Source organism: Hemicordylus capensis, chromosome 2 (assembly GCF_027244095.1).
Source record: "Hemicordylus capensis ecotype Gifberg chromosome 2, rHemCap1.1.pri, whole genome shotgun sequence".
In the NCBI taxonomy this organism is placed as follows: domain Eukaryota; kingdom Metazoa; phylum Chordata; class Lepidosauria; order Squamata; family Cordylidae; genus Hemicordylus; species Hemicordylus capensis.
In genome coordinates, this window is record NC_069658.1 from 11,538,339 (window position 1) to 11,559,627 (window position 21,289).

The following is a 21,289-nucleotide window of genomic DNA, read 5'->3' on the forward strand; positions in this document are numbered from 1 at the left end:
GAATGGCTTAGTGTAAAGAACGAACAGATTTATGAAAGAAAGTTTACAACTGGCTACTATGCAAAAACAACCCTGGAAAGAGGCAGTCCAGAAAGAAGCAACCCATGAAGCTCTATTTGCTTATTGTACGTCTCCTCATTCTACTACAGGGAAATCACCTTTTGAACTACGGAGAGGATGCAAAGCTACCATCAAACTTACCCAATGGCAGCAACTAATAGGGCTTTCCATGCTATCTTACCCTGTTACAGAGATTCGTGATTGGGTAAGGGAAAAAGCAACAAAAATATGAATTGTATGTAGATCAAAAATGGGGTGCGAAACAGCAAACATTTCAGGAAGGGGACTTTGTTCGAGTACAGCTGCCTTATAAAGTGAGAAAGGTGCATTCCTGATATTCTGGACCAAAACAAATAACTGAAATCTGGTGAGATTCTGTCATATTGGATGATGGAAAGAAATGGAACAGTTAGAGACTTTCCAGCATGCGTACTATGAGACAAGAGGAAAGGGAGTCTGATCTCAAGAGAGGAACTGAAGGGGACTTTGATCTTGCCTCCAGTTTTGACCTCGCAGATGAGGCTGATGAAAGTGATGGACAATCCTTGGTACCAGAAGAACAAACTGCTCCTGTGCCAGAGAATCCAAGGCTTAGGAGAAGTGCTCATGACAGGAGACCCCCATTTGTCACTGGGTTTTAAATCAATTCAATTTTTGGTTGTTATAAAAGGAAAGGATGTGTTGTATTCTATTCAGTAAACTTTTGCAGTTTTTTTGTTTGGACATTTGTCCCAAGGGGGTTCCTGTAGAGATTGTGCAGGAGGTGACAAGAGGAACAGGGCGAGGGGAAGGAGGAGAAGAAAAGAGAGTTGTTGCTGAATAAACCTTTAGTTAAATCTACTGAAGATTCCCTTGTATGTATGAGGGAAGCAGCTATAAAAAAGGTTTGGTGCTCAGTTATCATCTCTGTCTTTAGCCCTGTTCACATGTCATGCTGAACGCTTGTACAGTGATACATTTCCCATCTATTTGCAGCATTTCAGGGTGTCTGTGCCCAGATTCATTTTTTAAATGAACACACAAACAGATGTGCATGGTGCAGATGTATATACAACACAAGTAGGAACATAGGAAGCTGCCATATACCGAGCCAGACCATTGGTCTATCTAGCTCGGTATTGTCTTCACAGATTGCAAGTGGCTTCTCCAAGGTTGCAGGCAGGAGACTCTCTCAGCCGTATCTTGGAGAAGCCAGGGAGAGAACCTGGAACCTTCTGCTCTTCCCAGAGTGGCTCCATCCCCTAAGGAGAATATCTTACAGTGCTCACACATCGTCTTCCATTCATATGCAACCAGGGTGGCCCCTGCTTAGCTAAGGGGACAAGATATGCTTGCTACCACAAGACCAGCTCTCCTCTCAAATGTCATAATGTCTGAATTAATGAAATGAAATAATGAAATAATGTCTAAATATCATAATGTCTGAATTTACAGTGAAATTCAGAAATGAATTTGCTTTTGAAATTCAGGCCTTATCTGCAAATGTTGCAGAATGGGTTGGTCAAGCCCTGAGGTGGTAGAATGGACTGTACCACTTCAAAATGCAGGGGGAAGATGATATTTTTTACTGCTCCCCCATGTTAAAAAAATTAAAAGACTCTGTAAATTAAACACACACACCCCTTGCACAACTGCGAATGGGCTGGAACAGAACCTCTCCCCACTGCTAACTTGGCAAAGAGGCACCTTTTTAACATGGTGATTCTCTTTATTTAGCAGGGGGAGAGTAACTGGCCCTATCCATCCCCAACACAGCATCCCTCCAGTGGCTGTTAGTGGTGTCTATCTTACGTTTCTTTTTAGATTTTGAGCCCTTTGGGGACAGGGCTCCATCTTATTTATTTATTATTTCTCTGTGTAAAGTGCTTTGGAAACCTTTGTTGAAAAGCAGTATATAAATATTTGTTGTTGCTGATATTATAGTTTTTATGTGACAAACTCCCCTGCAACCTGAGGTGGTACTGTCCACTCAGGATTCTACCACTTCACCTGCTGCAGGCTTCCATTTCCTATACTTTCTCCCAAATATCACTACTGCTGCCCATCAATTGGTGGGCATTTTCAGTCTCATCTGGCAATACCAGGTTCTTCTTTCCAAGATGGCATGCCAGCTAAAGTGTTACCCCTTAAATGTCTGCACATCCGGCTGTTTTCTCAAAGGTACAAAGGCAGTGGCCAACCAGGACAGGGTGGAATAAAGAAGCTGGGATCTCTGCCCCAAGCGGATAACAAAAGGCCTGGAGAATTCCAGGGAGGCATCCCTTCCTTACCTCATCGTTCTTGACACACGCCTGAGAGAGCTGGTTGACGTGAAGCCACAGGGCATTCCGGAAATAGTTGATCCGCTCGCACTCTTGGCTCTCGAAGAACTGCAGGGACGCAAGCAGAGGCAAGCAAGGCCCGAGGCCAAATATGAACATGGGACTCCTTAAAGAAGCAGGAGCAGATCTGCTTTTGCAAAAAATAAAAAAATAGAAACCATCCCCAAATCATGCAAGCTGCCAAGCTGGAGGAAGGAGTCTTGTGCCCTTCATCACATCCACCACGCAAGAGCGATGAATGCACAACCACATTCCACACAGTGCTGCCCTTGGAGTCTCCAGGATGGAGTATCCACCTCCAGGTCAGTCCTGAAAGCAATTCTGGAGGTTTTAATGGCTTGATGTTGTGAAAACTATTGGGCTGGAAATCTCCCGGAAGAGCTTCAGCCAGAGTTGGCAACCTTACAAGGTGCACTCTAGTATGGTAGAAGTTTCAGCAAGAGTGGCAAGCCACCCTCTGCTAACTGGGCCATGAGGCACTTTTTAAAGCGGTGGCCCTCTTATACTTAGCAAGGGGAGAACAACTGCCCCTATTGAAGATAGGGCTGTAGCTCACTGGTAGAGAATCTGCTTTGCACACACAACATCCTAGGTTCAATCTCTGGCAGCATCTCCAGATAGGGTTGGGATAGACTCTGGCCTGAAACCTTGGAGAGCTGCTGCCTGCCAGTGTAGGCCACACTGAGCTAGATGGACCAATGGTCTGACTCAGCATAAGGCAGCTTCCTGTGTTTGTATTCAGCCCAGTGTAGCATCTGCCCCAGTGGCCTCTGCTGGGAACTCCCTTTTCTCTGTCTTAGACAGTGGACCCCTTTGAGATGGGGAGCCATCTTCTCATTCTTTATACTGTGCAAACGGCTTTGTGAACTTTTGGTTGAAAAGCAGGATATAAATACTCCAAGGAAGAACATTCACAACCAGAACCAGTTGGTGTGTTGAGCCTGAACAATAAAAAATATATATGTTCACTCAGCTATCCAGGCTCAAACTCAGAACATTTGCCATGGGAATATTGCGGTGGCTGTTTCTCCACTGAAAACCATGGCACTTAATTTAAGATAAATTAAATGGCCGAAGGGCTCATTTCGGTACACAGAGTGCCTGCCAGAATTGTGTAAACCCTTCAACGTCCCAAGAGGTGAGGGGCAGTAGGTGTTTTAATGAACAAGCACCAAGCCACAAACACACATGTGAAAAGTGTGTGTGTGTTTGTATGTGCGTGTGCATGTTCATACTCACACACATACACACACACACAGGGGCGGGGGACCACAATGTTCAGGATTTAAATCCAGAAGACAATGTTGAGCAAAACGCCAGTCTAGCTTTGAGGAAACGTTTCAGTGTCAATCGCTCCCTCTTAGCCTGACGGGCTGCTACAACATTCCATCCCCTGAGGAGAGGCCGCTGAATCATCCTCATTTTTACCTCACAAGCCTTGACGTGCTCATTCTGCCATTCTTCCCTGATCTTCTCAAGAGCGCCAATGTTCGTCTGATACACCCTGTCTGTGAGGGGATGAATCAAAAGAGCAATTCAGTCACATTTTGAGGAAATGGGCTTAAGTTTCTGAAACACTCCAGTTAGAAAACTTGGGTCCCCACCGAGGAAATTTCTCACACCCGGCTTTTAGTTCACATCTCCTCCGGAATGGAGGGTGTGCCAGATTTATCTCGAAGTCCCTGCGAGCTATCAGGGACCACCTCACACACACACACAATCGGTGTACACTGTGCATCTGAACACTCCTACAACATGTCTGAATAGAGCTACCCTCTGAACCTGCTCCAGTGCCATTCCCAATACTCGACTTCCCTGTTCTTGCTGCGACTGTGCGCCATGCTTTATGGCATTCATAGCACAATAAGAAGGCAGCCAGTGTGCTGCAGGGGTTGGTCGATTTAGGACTGAGGAGATTTGGGTGCAAAACCTCACACAGCCGCCATGAAGCTCACTGGCAGAGCTGGGGCTGGTCTCTTCCTCAGCCCAATCGACCTTACAGAGTGCGATGAAGATAACATGGAAAGAGGACCACCTTGTACACGGTCCTGAGCTCCTTTGAGCAAGGGTGGGATAAAAATGCAATTAAAAGGAAAATACACGAGTGCCCAAATGGGGAGCCACAAGCACAGTGAGCTAGGGGCACACAGGGGAGCAGAGGATACTGACAGGGCAAGGGGTGAATCCACCTACCCTGCAAGTAGCATAGGACTACTTTTCAAGAAAATATTCTAAGACACCACATCTCTCTGACCCCCAATCCTCCCTCTTCTGTCGCGGGTGCCTGCAAAAACAGGCAGAAAACCATGCCCACAGGACGGGATTTTAAAAGTGCACCAATAGAAACAGAACAGTCCTCAGCTGCATCAGTCCCGCCTAACACACACAAAGAATGTGCTACAATTTCGGGTTGCCAACTGCTCTGGAAAAACCTTTTAGCCACAGTTCAGTCTACAAGAATGAGCTAGCAAAGATCTTCCTGACAGGGAGATCAGCGTCACTGGCTGCTCAAGTTTGCAGGCTGAGCTGCTCTGCTGTCTTTAACAGCAATCCGAAGACTGGCAGACCCACTCCATGGGGCCAATCCACTCACCGGAATCCTCCAAGGCTGTCTTCGTCTGAGCCAACTTTACAAACAGCTGGAAGGAGGGCAAAACGGAGAAAACACATGTTATGCCAGCTCAGGGTAGCAGCTTTCTAAAAAAGGACGAGGGCGGTGGATTTGCAGCCTGCATGCTGGTTAAGACAAGTAGGGAAGAATGAGGTCCCATCTCAGCACACACACACACACACACACACACACACACACACACACACACGCGCACACACACACACACACACACACACACACACAATGTTTATGGATCTCCTGCCATTCATGCATAAGCCAAGGACACCCACGGTTCCTAAAAACAGGCCCTCCTGCAGATGTTGGTCTACAACTCCCATAACCCCTGGCTATTGGCCGCTGTGGCTGGGGATTATGGGAGTTGTAGTCCAAAAACACCTGGGGGGGCTAAGTTGAGCTGGCCTGCTAAAAACGTGGGTCCCCAGATGTTTGGCCTTTGGCCATTGTGGCTGGGGATGATGGGAGTTGTTGTTGTTGTTATTATTATTAATTTACACAGTCAGACAGGTGTTATCGACTGGTTTGTTTTTTCCAGACAACGAGTCCTTCCCAAGGACCTGGGATGGCTGGATTTTATTATCAATATTGTTGCTGTTATTGATATCGTCGCAGAATATAGGCTGTTCCCAGTAAAGCTGCTTTTTGTAATTGGCTGATGGTGATTTCTGTGGCCCCTATGATGTTGAGGTGCTCTTCAAGGTCTTTTGGAACTGCACCCAGGGCGCTAATTATTAATTATTATTATTAATTATTATTATTATTTCATTTATATCCCGCTCTTCCTCCAAAGAGCCCAGAGCAGTGTACTACATACTTGAGTTTCTCCTCACAACAACCCTGTGAAGTAGGTTAGGCTGAGAGAGAAGTGACTGGCCCAGAGTCACCCAGCTAGTATCATGGCTGAATGAAGATTTGAACTCAGGTCTCCCCCAAGTTGTATTTAAACAACATCTAGGACCCAAGACTAGGAACATCTGGTGTTGTACATGTGTCCATAGCAACACCTTTGGCAAACAGCCTTGCAACAGGATCCATGTGTGCGCGCTGGGAATTAGAGTGGCTAGGAAAAATGATGGCTACCACCGCAGCCCGTCACTATCCATCCTTCGGCCTTGTTCCCACATTACCTTTTCCTGCTGCTTCTGCGTGACCAGGTTGGCGCTCCGGTGCACTGCCTGCTCTGCCTCGTCCTTATCCCTGCACCGCTGCTCATAGAGTCTCTTTGCCTAGGAAAGCCAGGACAAAACAGGTCACAAGGGGTGCTCCCATGCATCTCAACACTGCCAGGGGTAAAAAAAGATTGGCGGGGGGGACTTTGTGCACCAAGTGCTGTCGTCAAGCCTCAGCACAGAGGGCAATCATTCTGGTTAATAGGAAGAGACATTTAGCATTCTAAAACTAAAAGCCATTATTAAACAAGTTACTATTGAATCGGCGTCATTTTCAAGCCACTTTTTTTTTTTAATGGCCGTTGCTTTTTGGGGGGTGTTTTTATGTTCTTAATTGGATAATTTAAATGAGATTTTATGGAATTTTATTGTATTAACTGTTGTTAACTGCCTTGGGATGAGTTTTATGAAAGGTGGTATATAGATAGAACAATAAATAAATTTAGTTGATACTTAAGTTCTAGGCATGGTTAGAGACACATCTCCCTTCTAAGGGTCAAAACTACACATCAAGTGTATAATAAGCACTTCCCAATGTTTATTTTAATACTGATCTCCCACTCTTCCTCCAAGGAGTCCAGAGCAGCGTACATGATTATGTTTATCCTCACAACAACCTTGTGAAGTAGGCCAGGCTGAGAGAGAAGTCACTGACTGAATAGGGCTGGACATGTTTCATGGCTGAACAGGGATTTGAACTTGTGTCTCCCCAATCCTGGTCCAATGCTCTAACCACTACACCACACTTGCTCTTACTTCCCCCTTCCTTTCCCCCCCTCTTCAGTAAATAACAGCTGGATCAGTGCCCCTAGGTACTTGGGCCACAGTGGAAAGGCGAACTTTAACCCTATTCCCAGATCCCTCCCTTCACAACTGCTATTCGTCAAGGGGAAAAACCATGGAAGCAAAAGGAGAGTCCCATATGTCTCTAGCATCTAGGGACGTAACTGCAAGATATCCCGATTAATTCTTTCCCCCAATGTGTTTCTGTTGCTGGATGAAGCTGAACCCAACTGCGCAAATACTATTCACTTGCTAAGCCACACAAACATTAAATAAAGGTGATATGCATGGATTTGTTTTATCTCTCAGTAATCAGGAAGGAAGGATAACTCACGTCCAGGGTTTTCTTGAATTGCAAATTCCGGTTTTTATGAATCGCATCCATTATAACTTCAATCTGTGGAAAGAATACCAGTGTTAGCAGAGTCCGTTCTGCATTCTAGACCGATGGGAGAGAAGCAACAACCAATATGTAATAACTGCAAGTGACGACGTGCCAATTTCCTCCTTTTAAAAATACAAGACCACGTCTCAAAAACTCTCCTCCCATAAACAAGAGAAAGAGATGTCATCAAGGTCATACTGCAAAACAGAATTGCCGCTGACTTCCTTCTAGAGACTTCTCAACCAGACCCTGTATATCCAGTCAGTTTCTGCTATCTGCAGAGAATCTGGATTTTACAAAATTTGGGCTTATTTTTAAAAGCTTATAGTGCATGACAGAAAGCCACCACCAGGATGGGATAACCACCATGCACAGCACAGTGGGTCCATTTCCATCTTGCAAGTATTGTTTGCTTTCATTAGCTCTGCAGCCCTGTGACTGCTAGGAACTTGGTTTTGATAAACAAGGAAGAGAGGTTCCCTGTAATCCAAATTCTGCTCCAGATTCTGAAGCAGAATTTGGATTACAGGAAACCTCTCCGAAGACAAATTCTACACAGAATTTCATCATGTCAGACAAAAGTGGATGCATTGGCAGGAAGGGAAAACCACTGTAGCTCTCAGCTTGAAAGTGAAATTAAATTATCAGCTTTCCTTTCAAAACTTGGAAACAAAAAATACAAGCATCACCCCCAAAGAAGGAAGTTCTGTTCTGTTGCATTTATTTGCTGTCATATGGTCCTGAAGGAGCAAACTTTGGACTTCAGCTAATTTGTGGGATGGGCAGGTTGAAGAATGAGGAAATCACCACACACATCAAGGAACTCTTTACAATCCAACTTGAAGGCAGCAGTGCTCAAGATTTTAATGAAGCAGAGTGTTCGAAGTAATAGTTTCGAACCGATAAACCTAACTGGCAAATCGAAATAGCCATAGGAGGGATGGAGCAGCAGCACCTGCACACCTGAGACACTCACAGGATGCAACCTGTGATGTGACTGGAAAGACTGTGGAGATTATGTGCATCTTGAGCATCTCTGTGCCTGGTCTACAGAACCCTTTTCTTGTATGAGGTTTTGTGTTTTAGATCAAGTCTGTCGCATTAAAATATAAAATGGACCTGTTGTTGACAGGACTGTAAATCAGGGGTTCTCAAGCTGCAGCCCCCAGTTTTGGTTGGACTACAACTCCAATCATCCCCGGTCACATCTGAAGACCCAAGCTTGAGAACACCTGCTATCAATGTAACCTGTAGCTGCTGGACTACTGGTCATTGGGGAAACATCTGCTTGATGGGAATTTTAAAATCTCAAAGCTGGAGTCCACGACTCTATACAAATAGTTGAAAGATTGCCCCAGATAAACAGGTGGGGTTACAGATTAGATTTTATTGCCTACGGATCAAAATACAGTAGTTACACATATTTTATGGCCTGTGAAGTAAAACGTGATGCAATTTGGAAAGCTGATTTCTCTGCCTCTGTTACTCAGCTACTGTGTTCACTCAGCATTTACTGCTAATACTTCACCCATCTGACCTTTTTACGGTGGAACTTTTGCTTCTCCCTGAAATCCTCCATTTTCCTTGCTTCTTCCCGTAGTGTTTGGGCCAGCTGGATGTGGCCCTGGCCAACACTGTCTACCTCTGAAAGCAAGAAATATAAGAACAACTAATCACTGGCAGGAAAAGTACATTGCAATCTTCACTCATCCTAGCCACCAAGGCTGATAGGAAAGTCACATTTGTTGCCATTTTACAGATGGAAAACCAAGGCTGAAGGACGACAGCTTGCCCACGGACACCTAATAAATCTATGTTGGAGGTAGAATTTGAACTCAGTCCCAATGCTAATACTCTAGACAAACAAATTCTACAAGGGTCATTCCACACAGTACAACCATGTAATGCCCCTTATTGAACAATCCCTCCCTGTGAAGAACGGGGCAGACCTGGGGAATATCTGGGGCCATGTAGTGTAGGAAACGGTAAAGCCAGCTTATTAATTGGCAGTGTGGGGAATTCTTACACTGATATGGCCTCTGGCTGCCTATGATCTGGCATCTCTCCAACGGTATGAATTTCCCACACACCACGCATCGACAACAAAGTTTCCTAGAAAACCACCAGCTACTGGGAACTGAAGACCGGCCCTAAGAGAACATGCAAAACACAGCCCCTGCGAACTGGGCAAAGAGACAACTTTCAAAGTAGTAATTCTCTTATATTTAGCAGGAGGAAAGCAATTGGCCCCATCCAACCTCGGCACAGCATCCCTCCAGTGGATGTTGCTGGTGTCTACCTTGTGTTTCCTGTGAGCTCTTTGGAGACAGGGAACCATCTTTATTTATTTATTATTTTTCTGTGTAAACTGCTTTGGGAAATTTAGTTGAAAAATGGTGGTGGCAGTGTTAGAGAACTTGCGCTTGGGGCAGTATAAAAATATGTTAAATAAATAAATAGTAATAGTAGTAGTACCACCACCACCTCCACCTCTTTTCTAACTAGGGATGCTTCACACATGACATTTTTCCATGCATGTCTGCCATCGACTCTAAAGTGTGGCGCAAGTATTTATTTCTAAGTACCCAGGTCGCTATGAGTCTATACCAACATGACGGTACTTAATCAATCAATCAACCAACCCACCCAGGTCAAAGAGCCAGGAGCAAGGGTCCTTGGCAGGTCTGGAGCGAGCAGGCTCTGTTAACTCACACATAAAGGACCTCTGGCTTATATAAGCAAAGGTGCTTTCAGCCACTACAGGCAATCGCAGGATTGCTCAAAAGCAGCCAGTGCTGTCCAATGAACAGAGAGTTGGACCTGGATGTCAAAGAATTCGTTTCATTTTCTGTGCCTGCTACATACTTTCTTGGTTAGAGTAGGCAAATCGCTCTCTTTCAGCCACATTGCTCTTCCTGGAATCCGATGGAGACAGATTTGGGTATCATCAGCATATTGATGACACCACACCTCGGACCTTGAGTCCAGACCATCTCCCACAGAGGTTTCATGCAGATGCTAAATGGCATGGGGAACAAGACAGAAGACTTCCACATAATTCAAATAGCTTGTGGGGTTGAAGAATAGCTCCCCAGCACCCTTCTGGGACTCGTTCTCCAGCAAGGAGGACCAGAATAACTTTGGGATGGTGCCCCCTAAACATCCCAGAGAAACAGATAGCTGCTGAGAGGTCCAGCAGAACCCAAAGGGATGGATTTCCCCTGCTAAAAGCTGGTCATCTACAAGGGCAGCAAAGGCCATCTCGGGTCTGAAACCAGGTGGGAAGTGGGAGCCCCCAGTTACAAAGGATCTAAATATAGCTAATTATTATTGTTGTTGTTTTTATTAATAACAGTTATTATTGTTATTATTAAATAAAGACTGCATAAAAGGAAAGTGATGCTAAGTCAAGTCAGGGGGCAAGCCATGCAAGATTTCTAATGCACAAGAAGGTGATCCACTTCTATGGATATTTGCTCTTCAAAGTTCCCAAAGTAGTTTATGTAGAAAAATAAATAATGCATAAATAAGATGGATCCCTGTCCCCAAAGGACTCACAAGGTAGTAAAAAGAAACACAAAGTAGACACCAGCAATAGCCCCTGGAGAGATACTGTGCTGGGGTTGAAGAGGGCCAGTTGCTCTCCCTTGCTAAATATAAGAGAATAACCACTTTAAAGGTACCTCTTTGCTCAGTTAGCAGGGGTACTAACATACCGTAATGTTCTTCCACATGACTAGCAAAATCAGAGTAATGCAAATATATATCTGCCTCACTTGCATAAATAACACAGAATCCTTTTTTTCCCCCAAGATCACAGGATATTGCAGCCTTCTTTATATGTTCCAGGGATGAGCCTTGGTATTGAAAGAGGCTCTGGAGTTCAGCCAACAGGCTCTGGGCTTCAGCCCTAATGCTCCCTGGCTCAGATTAAACCCGCAGAGCCATGTGTGTTTTCAGGGCTACTGTTTTACCACCCTTGCAAGGGTGTGGCCCCAGCCAAGCAACTGAACCTGTCAATTGTTTCCGCTGTAAAATGGGAACAAGCCTTCACTATCCCCCTTCTGAGGGTGGATTAATTTGCAATCTGTTGTAATACTTCTCGGAAAGGAAGGAAATTAAACTGTCCAAGAAGCTTTAATTAAATACAGAGGAATGCTTTGATATTTTCCATGATAACACTGCATATCACTGACGACACAAAACACATGCATGTATAAGAGCAAACACAATCTAGCTAAATGTCTTGTCAAGCTGGAGAACACAAGTTACTTACGTTGCTTAAAAACATCGAGGGCTCTTTTCAGGGTGCTGAAGGGAGAAAAAAAAAACACAGAGAAAGTGGGCACACATTTGGAACATGGGGAAAACACCAAAATCGCTTTGACTTTTCACTGCAAGGCTGAGAACAAGACTTCTTCAGGCCCTGTTTCAACACCCAGTTAAGCAACCTTTGACATCAAAGGTTTGAACTTCACAGCCAGGCATGAAGGAAGGATCTGGACTCTTTCCATTGCCAATGGCTTTCTCCACAGCTCAGGTGCGTGGGTCAAAACCTCAAAATTCCCCAAAGGAACCAGCCCAAGACATCTTGCATTCTTGACAAGCACCCATTAGTTTTAATGGGGCTTGTGCAGGAGAACTTGCCATGGAATTGTGCCACGTAGCTCTGATCCATCTACTACCTGTAAAAGCAGCTGATTTCTGTACATACATGGAGAGACACTGTAAGTCAACCCAGATCTAAGGGGAGGAGATAGTAACTCTGCCTCTTTGGTTGCTGCAATACTCCAATGGTAGCCAAGGAGTCTAAGTACTTTTAGAGTTCCCAGAAATGCTAATGCAAGGCCCAAGCATGGCTGGCAGCTAAATGGGGCTTGCATGTTGTAGTTCACACCTTGGTTCCTTTGAAAGTAAGAAGCTGTTTGCACATGGAGAGGAGAGCTAGTCTGATGGTTGCAAGCATGGATTGTCCCCTTAGCTAAGAAGGGTCCGACCTGGTTGCACATGAATGGGAGACTAGAAGTGTGAGCACTGCAAGATATTCCCCTCAGGGGATGGAGCCGCTCTGGGAAGAGCAGAAGGTTCCAAGTTCCCTCCCTGGAAGCTTCTCCAAGATAGGGCTGAGAGAGATCCCTGCCTGCAACCTTGGAAAAGCCGCTGCCAGTCTGTGAAGACAATACTGAGGTAGATTGACCAATGGTCTTACTCAGTATATGGCAGCTTCCTATGTTCCATGGTCATAGAACATAAGGGACTGCCTTGACTGTCAAACGTTGATTCTTTTGAGCGATGCCCAAGAGACCCACCTTTTCCAGTTTGCTCCCTTTGATTTTGTTCTAATATCTGCTCTTGTCTGGTTTTGTTTTTATTCAGCACTTCTTACTGATTTTTATTGTGTTCTCGTGTTACGTTTAAATGGTTAAGCTGTGTTGCTGTCAAGCACCTTGGTTTCTTTTGGAAGAAAGGCAGGATATAATTGTTTTAAGCAAACAAATTAACAGACCCTCATTTCATTCATTCAATTTAGCAGAAGTACAGGTAAAGGTGATTAAACCTTTACCCCTGGAAAACATTGCTATGGTCCTCAAAAGACGCCATTTGTTAGACCTGTGCAGTCAGAAACTACTGGAATCTCAACAGGCACTACCTGCCCCTGATGGTGCGTGAAGGCGGGCACAACCAGCACCAGGTAGCAGTTGCTGTTTCTGGTGCAGGGAGGCACCTTTTTCTCAGAACGAGTAACTGCACAGGGGAGGGCCCACAGAGATGCCTGCACTGGGAGGAACTACAGACCCCAGGCATCCCTGTGTCCCTTCCTAGCATCTCATGCTCAGCCTCCCCTACACAGCTACTGGTTCTGGTAAAGAGAGGCACCCACCAATGCCAGGAAAAGCAACTACTGCCTGGCAGTGTTCCTTCTCTCTAGCAGGGATTCCCAGATGTTGTCAACTACAACTCCTAAAATTCCCGAGCAAAAGCCTCTGCAGCTGGAGATTCTGGGAGTTGTAGTCAACAACATTTGGGAATCCCTGTTAGAGGGAACACTGCCAGTGCCTAGCACTGGTTGCGCTTGCCTCCATGTGCCTTGACGGGGAGAGCGGGGTGAATGAGTAGAGTGTTGGCGTTTCCATCCGCTTCCCCCAGCACAGGCCTCCTATTTGCTAAAATGGCATCTTTGGATGTCTATAGCAGGGAGTGATTTGGCAGGGAAATGGCACAGAGATAATGGTTAAAATACCGTTACCTCCACGCGATGGTCCAAATCCAGTTCGGGCCCCCACATGGCTAGTTTATGCACGCGCGCGCGCGCACACACACACACACACACACACACACACAGAGTCGTTTAGCTAGATAGATGACGATGTGGTTGGAAGCTGATGCAATTATGTCTCGTTTGGCCCTACGTCACGGCCTTTGCTCATTATTTCCACAAAACTAGGAACTAATTCCTGCAGGTGGGGACGTGATAACAGCAATTCAGCCAGCAAATATGTAGGAACCTGGAGTTAGACAGCTGGATTCTGATTCACAGCTGTACTTTTGGGGTGAGTGTTTTTCTTATGGAATCAGTTTACCCTTGCTTTTGGCACCTCTAGTGGACATTAAAAGGGGAGGGGCACATTATATGAATTCTGGACTAAAAGGAGAATGTTCTGTTAGATATGTTGGAGATCTCACTCCACATGGCATCAAACATTTCCACCAGTAACCCTAATGACCACTAGAGGCATTGGGAATAGAGATAGATATAGGAACATAGGAAGCTGCCATATACCGAGTCAGACCATTGGTCCATCTAGCTCAGTATTGTTTTCACAGACTGGCAGCGGCTTCTCCAAGGTTGCAGGCAGGAGTCTCTCTCAGCCCTATCTTAGAGATGCTGCCAGGGAGGGAACTTGAAACCTTCTGCTCTTCCCAGAGCGAGAAGGTTAGCATCTCCTTCTCTTTCTTATGTATCTCTGCTTCTATGACCCCTCTATGGACAGAATGTGCTCAGGAACTTCCTAGGAGTGACTTCCTCCTTCTTCTTCCCAGAATGCTTCTAGCTCTCTCTCTGAGCACCATGTAGCCAGCTGTTAGATATAGGTCTTTCCTATCATCATGGACTTCTGAATAAAGTAGATTAGTTTAAACTTGCATGAATTTCCATGCTTATCATTTACAAGCTGCTGCCCCTGAGACTCTGTTAACTCCTGCTGTAATGGGAGTGAGTTCGCTCCTGAAATACTCTGCTATATAAGTAATTCCCCCCCTCCCCCACAAACACACAAGATAAAATGAAGGCAAAACCAGCAACCCACAACCCACAGTAAAGGCCACACAGATTTTAGGAAACATGTCGACTCACTTCAACTCCGTCTGCCCACAGGGTTTCTTCCTTGACAAACTGATAAGGTCTTTCCCATATTTTTCTTCTATAGTAGCTCTGTTGTGAGAGAAAAGTTGGAATAAATGGTCATAGAAGTTATGGTTGAAAGGCAGAAAACCTGCCATTGGAACTGGCTGCCATCTTGATTCCCCTAAAGCGCTAATGATATCATCTGGATATTCTGGGGTTGGCCTAGAATAAATTATTAAAAGGTCATCCAAGAATCAACTGGGTGAGGACAGAAAGGAATGCACCAGTCCAGGATAGGCACAAAGAAGAGAAAGAGAGTCACAAAATATTTTTCTAGGGGCACTGGGTCAGTCTCAAGGACAGTCACTTCCTTTTGCATGGGCCTTGTAGGATTTTTTAGTCTTCCATTATGAATAAACATGGTCTTCTCAGGTTCTGTACATCAACATTCTTCCTGAGGTCCTCCTTTCCCTCACAAAATGGCTCCCTTTATCTCTTGGAATGAAAGAGAGAGGAGATCAAATGGTACCCTAATATATATAGGTCCAATGTACTCCAAGTTAGGGGGCAGCTCATTACTCAAAGCCAATTAGACCTGTAAATATTGTCCGCAGAGTCCTGCTTGCTCTTTACTTCATTACTCCTACTACTAATATTTATATACCTCTCTTCAACAAAATTCTCAAAGCAGTTTACATTGAAAAACAAACAATAAATAAATTACAAGAGTTAATTGGAGTCATTTTGAGAGGAAAAGAAGATAGCCCCAAGAAGAACGAGGAGACCGCAATGAGAAGACAAACCTGAGAAGACCACAATGATTAGTAGCAGAAGAGCAAAACAAAAAACAAAAAAACCCACAAAACCTCACAAAAACCAAACCACACTAAAAAAGCCCACGCAGAAGGAATTAGCTAACAGGAACCACCAGGATAAATAATCCTGAGCTGAGGCAGCCATAGCTCAAGACCCCATTAAAAAGGGGGGAAATATATAATGTCTTCACCTTGAGTCCCCCAGGTATTTTTGGACTACAACTCCCATCATCCCCATAGCCAATGCCCAAAGTTGCAGGCCAACAATACAGGTTGGGAACCCCCTCTAAAGAGAAACTAGTCAGACCGCATAGGATCTTGAGTCCCATGGGAAATCCAAAAAGAGGAAGTATGTGTGTTTTCTCTGTCTGTCTACAACAACTATCTTCTGGACTGCTAGGAAGGATTTGGGTCAAAAGAATTTGGAATGGAGTCCAGGCAATACAGAATCTAATGGGTCTGGGCGGAAATAGCATCTTTAGATATTTTTAGGGCCCATCTACAACTCTATTGTTAAATTCAAATCTGCTTGAAACTCAGGAAAGAATCTCAAAGGTTTCCTTTCATTTACAGAGGCTTATATCATGACCAGAGAAAGCCTGAGGAGGTGAAGATGTCTTCATCTCTTTTGAGTTCTCTGAAAAACTTTATTCCCATTGATTGTGACACTTAATGGATTTCATGGTTTATCAGTTAATTTATCTTTGGGGTTTTCTTCCAGTTTAATGATATTGTTTTGATTATTTATTGTTGATTTTACTGTGTTCCTACTTTACAGTCAGTAAATTGTTTGGGAAAAGCCGTTTACTGACATCTTAAATAAATAAATTCAAGAGCCTTCAGAAATTCTACAGGCCAAAAAGAGCATACCTTTCCTTCAAGAAGTCTTCAAATTCTTTGCAGTTCTTCCTGCCGTCGTTCAAGTGTTGTATGATACTGTCATATCCAACTGTGCTTATCAAATCCGTAGTCTAAGTAAGGAGATTATGAAAATGTTTTGTTTAAACAATTTTTTTAAATTATATTGTGCCTTTCTCATATAAATTCAAGATGGCTTGCAGTAAAAAATAAAATCATACAGCAATTTATTATTATATTCTATTGTTTTTATATTATAGCATGTCAGAACCAGATGAAAACTAAAAAAAAAAAAAGTAAAAACACATCCAGGGTGAGAGTGATCTGGAAAGGTTTGCAAAGAAAGCTGGTTTTTCACCAACTGCTTCCAATATTTGGAGAAAAAGAACCAACTGAATGCCAGTGAAGAAAAATAATGACCAGTCTCCTCGCATTAGCAGGAAATGAACCCTGTCTTGACTGACAGGCTGGTGAACTCTAGGGCTCAGCCAATCAGCACACCAGGTGGGTGGGACCTACCTAGAGAGTTGTTGCCAGAAAGAAAAGAGTTCTTTGTGGAAAGGAAGCCAGGCTGAAGGTGTACAGAAGGGCATGTGGCCAAGGAGAATGGCTGCAGGAGAATGACTCTGCAGATCCTTGAAAGACAGGAAGCTTGAGTTCTCATGGAATTTGGTGAGTTCAAGGCAAGGAGCCAGGGCTTTGGCAAGATTAATTTAGGGGGACATTTGTTTAGTCAGACTTTGCATTAGAATTTCTGTTTCTCTGGTGTGGTGCTTTGTATATCCCCGATACTGTTCTAGTATTGTTTACCTGCAATGTAATTAAATTAAGAAACACTAGCCTACGCACGACCCTACTTAGGGCATTGTAAAAGAACCTATAAACATTTAAGCATGCCTAAGACAACCTAATTGTGTAACCTACTAAGTATTTTTGAGTGTGTCTAAGAAAGCTAGAAGCCTCAGATGGAAGCAGTCTATAGTAATTGAATAATCATGTGGGGTTTTTTAAAAGCTCTTTTCCTTTTACAAGCCTCTCAGAGTTGATTTTCAACTCAGGAAAGCAGGGGGTGAAGGGGGTTCACTCTGGTGCAACTACATCCTCAAACATTCAGCAGCTATCAGTTTTTCTCATCCCATGTAAGCTTACACATGGAAGGGTTTTGTTTTGTTTATTTGCCCAATACCCAGTTACAGAGGGACCTTGGATTACAGCACCCAATCTGGTGGTCCAGTTCTCTGCAAGTTTTAGGATGCTTGGTGGCAGCATTTTGAACCTACCAATAATACAGAATAGTTTTAGGAGAAGCTTAGCCAGGCAGCTCTGCAGGGATGATTCAGCATCTCTTTCCCTCATGTGAGCTTGCTCTGAAACAAAAGCTATAATCTGCTACAGGAAATCATTCTACGCTCAGGAGCTACCACAAAAACGGGCCTTTTCTCATATAGCCACTGAGCCAACATAGAACATTTTCCATACTAGGGCAGTTCCCACAATTGACGTTAGGGCAGAAGAACCCTACCCTAAGGACCTACCTTTAAAACAAGGCTAGAGACATGGTACTTGATCATGAACTAAGCCCCAGATGGGTAGGATGAATACACCCTACCCAGCTTCTGGTCCCAGCTTTGGAAAGCAGTAGGAAGAAAAGCCATCCTACCCAGCTGGGGCTTAGTTCACAATCAAGTTCAATGCCTGTAGAATCCAAGGGAAAGAGCTGTAGTATGTAAGGAGTGGAATCAGGAATATTAATAGCTTAATGAATTAGATATTATGTACAGAGAGGCAAGTGCAGACTGCATTTTAGTGCTCTTTCTGGTGGCTGTTTTGTTAGCCCTGCCAGGGGCGTATCTAGGGTGGGGCAGGCAGGGCACATGCCCCAGACACCACTTGAAGGGGGCGCCATTTTTTTTTAATTTAAAAATTAAAAATGGCCACCAAAAACAAAATAGCCACCATGTATGCTCAAATGGTCCCTGTGAGGCCCTAGAGGCCAGTGGGGGGAGGGGGGACCTTTGTAGACCCCCCCATGGCCTTTAGGAAGCCCCCCAAAGGGGCTACAGGTAAAGAATTTTTTTTAAAAAAATTACTATAATATAAGTCACTGTACACATATTCAGACTGGCACTATGTACAGAGAATCAGGGCTTGTGAATACTGAGCTGAAGTTTATGGGCTAGGATTGTATTCATTTGCTCTTACTTTGCTTCTTGTGATAAGTAAGTTAAATGTGATGTCTTGCTAATATGGCTATTAATGGTGAGTTTGTCTTTGAATCAGTGTGAAATCCTTAGTATTAAGGCTCACTGGGAGTTTCTTGCTCTCTTTCTCTCAGTGCTGGACTAGGTCTGGGGAGACCCGAGTTCAAATCCCCATTCAGCCATGAAACTAGCTGGGTGCCTCTGGGCCAGTCACTTCTCTCTCAGACTAACCTACTTCACAGGGTTGTTGTGAGGAGAAACTCAAGTATGTAGTACACCACTCTGGGCTCCTTGGAGGAAGAGCGGGATAGAAATGTAAATAAAAATAAATAAATAAATAATACTAGAATATATTCCAAGCAGTGACACAGTTTATTCTGCATATCCTTTAATTATTTTCAGAGTATCTGGGAAAAGTCAAATTCTCTATTTTTAAAACTTATGTAATAGTGATGCTACAATGCATAGTAGAGAATTAGACAGGCACTTCTGTTTAGTTTTCCAAGTACACCTCCACATAGTATTTGGGTATTTCATGAGCCCCAGCAAACTGAAATTTGTAGTTTTCCAGCATTTTTTGGTCTGGCGACATCCACTGCTAAATATTTTTTGAAATATTAAAAGATTAACGAGCTTGACTTGTACTTTTCAGGTGATATTATGGTAAACTTATCTGAAAGATGGGTGTCAGATGTTTGGACAGGGGGCGCAATTTCAGTGCTTGCCCTAGGCGCTATTTTCCCTAGATACGCCTCTGAGCCCCACCTCTACTCCAGGACTGGAATTCAAAAGCTGGCCTGGATCAAGGAAAGAGTTAACCAAGAACACCACACTGCCCCAACCTTGTTTCTAAAGGACACACAATTTATTGTTGAATTTGAAAATCAATTGCGGCCAGAGCTCCCAAATTAGGGTAGAAGAAGTCTTCTGCTATTCTAACATTGTGTGAATCCTCCTACTCAGTGAAAAAGTGCCTAAGAACAGCATTTCGTTTCATATTTTGAAGCTGTGGGGATATTCTCTCAAGTTACTCTCCTGTATTTAAAAAAAAAGACGACCACCACCAGAATGGTTTACAGACATGGCTAGCAATGCCGCCGGAACTTGTAACCAGCCAGTTTGTTGTACGAATCTACTCTGCTCTGATCCCAATGTGTAGAAATTCCTACCATTTGCATAATTAAAGCAAGATCAATTGTGCCTGTGCAATCTGCATTGCTGGCATATCCAGCAGATGCTGCTGTGTTGGTGCGTGCCCAGATGTTGCAGACCATAACTTTTTAATTACACCGTGAAATTAACACACACAACAGTGGCCAAAGGCCAATACACAGAAATGTACAACGTTGTTGTGAGACATGGGGGAGAAGAAGAAGTGTGTCCTTGCTGTGACATGCATGGTCCCAAATAGGGCTGCCAGCTAGGGACATATATAGGAAGACATGCAAATATTTGTGGATCAAATGACTTTTTTGCATAGAAGGAAGAGAGACTATTCGGGGAACTAAACAACTTTTTTTGCATCTCCGAAGCTCTGGGGAGCAGCTGAAGCATTTTGTTCATTCAGAACACTTTGCTCTCATGGGCAGCTTCTCTTCCTCGGTCTCCTTCCCATTCCTATTGACCTTCCATCATATGGGGAAGCCAGAGGGGAGGTTCTGCTTCAGTGGCAGGTTGCAGAGCCACATGATGCAGGAGCATGGAGAAATGGGCCCGGCAGGTGCCGCTTGCTTCCTTCATGTGATGGTGGTGGTAGCAAGAGGTTTGCAGTTAGCTAACTAACTTTACTCCGCAGTTACCCCTGCTGAGTAAAAAGGCGCCTTTTAAAGTGGTGAACCTCTTCTAGTTATCATGGGGAGAGCAACTGGCCCTATCCAACCCCATTACAGCATTCCTTCAATGGCTGATGCTGGTGTCCCCTTGCATTTCATTTTATATGGTGAGCCCTTTGGGGACAGGGGAGCATCTGATTGTTTATTTTTATTTGAAAACCACTGTGAAACCTCCTGTTGAAAAGTGGTCTATAAATGTTTGTCGTCTTAGAGAACAGCGAGCGAGTGGGAGACCGTGCACGCACCACTGCGCCAGCATGCAAAGAGGCTTGGAAGCTGGCTGGCTTCCCTATCTCGAGCCAAGAGGTGCAGGTGCTAGCCTGGCTAGGGAGAGCAGGCTGTGGGGGAGGACGACAGAGGACTGTGTGTGTGGGAAACCTAGCCAGGTGAGGAATTTACAGTTAAGCCGGGGCCTTGAGAACTCTGCACATCGACAGCAGACATACAACTCACCTAGTCGTCAGTGGTGAGCTGTACTTATTCACAAACTGTCATTTTAAAAATTGAAATATGCATATAAAACACCAACAAACATGCAAATGTTATGCAAAGTGGAGACTTTTTAGAGACTTTTTGTGAAAAGTGTCCTCTATTTCCACGTTGGTGTTGGGTATCAACTTTTTTTCACCACCTGGAGCTGGCAACCCTATTCCCAAAGTGCATTTCAGGAACATAAATGGGCTAAAAATGAGAATGAATTGAAAGCTCAGAATATAGAAGACCAAGTTTTCTTTCATGGAAGATAACAAATCTCACTCATTTTTTAATCACAACAGTCACCGTATCTTAAGGATGACACTGTAGAACTGGGAAAGGTGCAGAAGAGGGCAACCAAGATGATCAGGGGCCCGGAGCACCTATGAGGCAAGGTGACAGCATCTAGGGCTGTTT

The 21,289-nt window shown here is 44.2% G+C and overlaps 1 protein-coding gene across 1 annotated transcript in view; it reads right to left on the reverse strand.

Moving 5' to 3' along the window:
- PSTPIP2 (proline-serine-threonine phosphatase interacting protein 2) overlaps positions 1-21,289 on the reverse strand; it is a 60,615-nt gene that overhangs the window by 20,531 nt on the left and 18,795 nt on the right. Inside the window, exons 2-10 of the mRNA XM_053288731.1 lie at positions 16,378-16,478; positions 14,702-14,779; positions 11,624-11,658; positions 8,885-8,991; positions 7,297-7,359; positions 6,138-6,236; positions 4,975-5,020; positions 3,810-3,889; positions 2,331-2,429 (exon numbers count right to left, since the gene is read on the reverse strand). Coding sequence (XP_053144706.1) covers positions 2,331-2,429; positions 3,810-3,889; positions 4,975-5,020; positions 6,138-6,236; positions 7,297-7,359; positions 8,885-8,991; positions 11,624-11,658; positions 14,702-14,779; positions 16,378-16,478 — 708 coding nt within the window. The remainder of the gene's footprint in view (positions 1-2,330; positions 2,430-3,809; positions 3,890-4,974; positions 5,021-6,137; positions 6,237-7,296; positions 7,360-8,884; positions 8,992-11,623; positions 11,659-14,701; positions 14,780-16,377; positions 16,479-21,289) is intronic.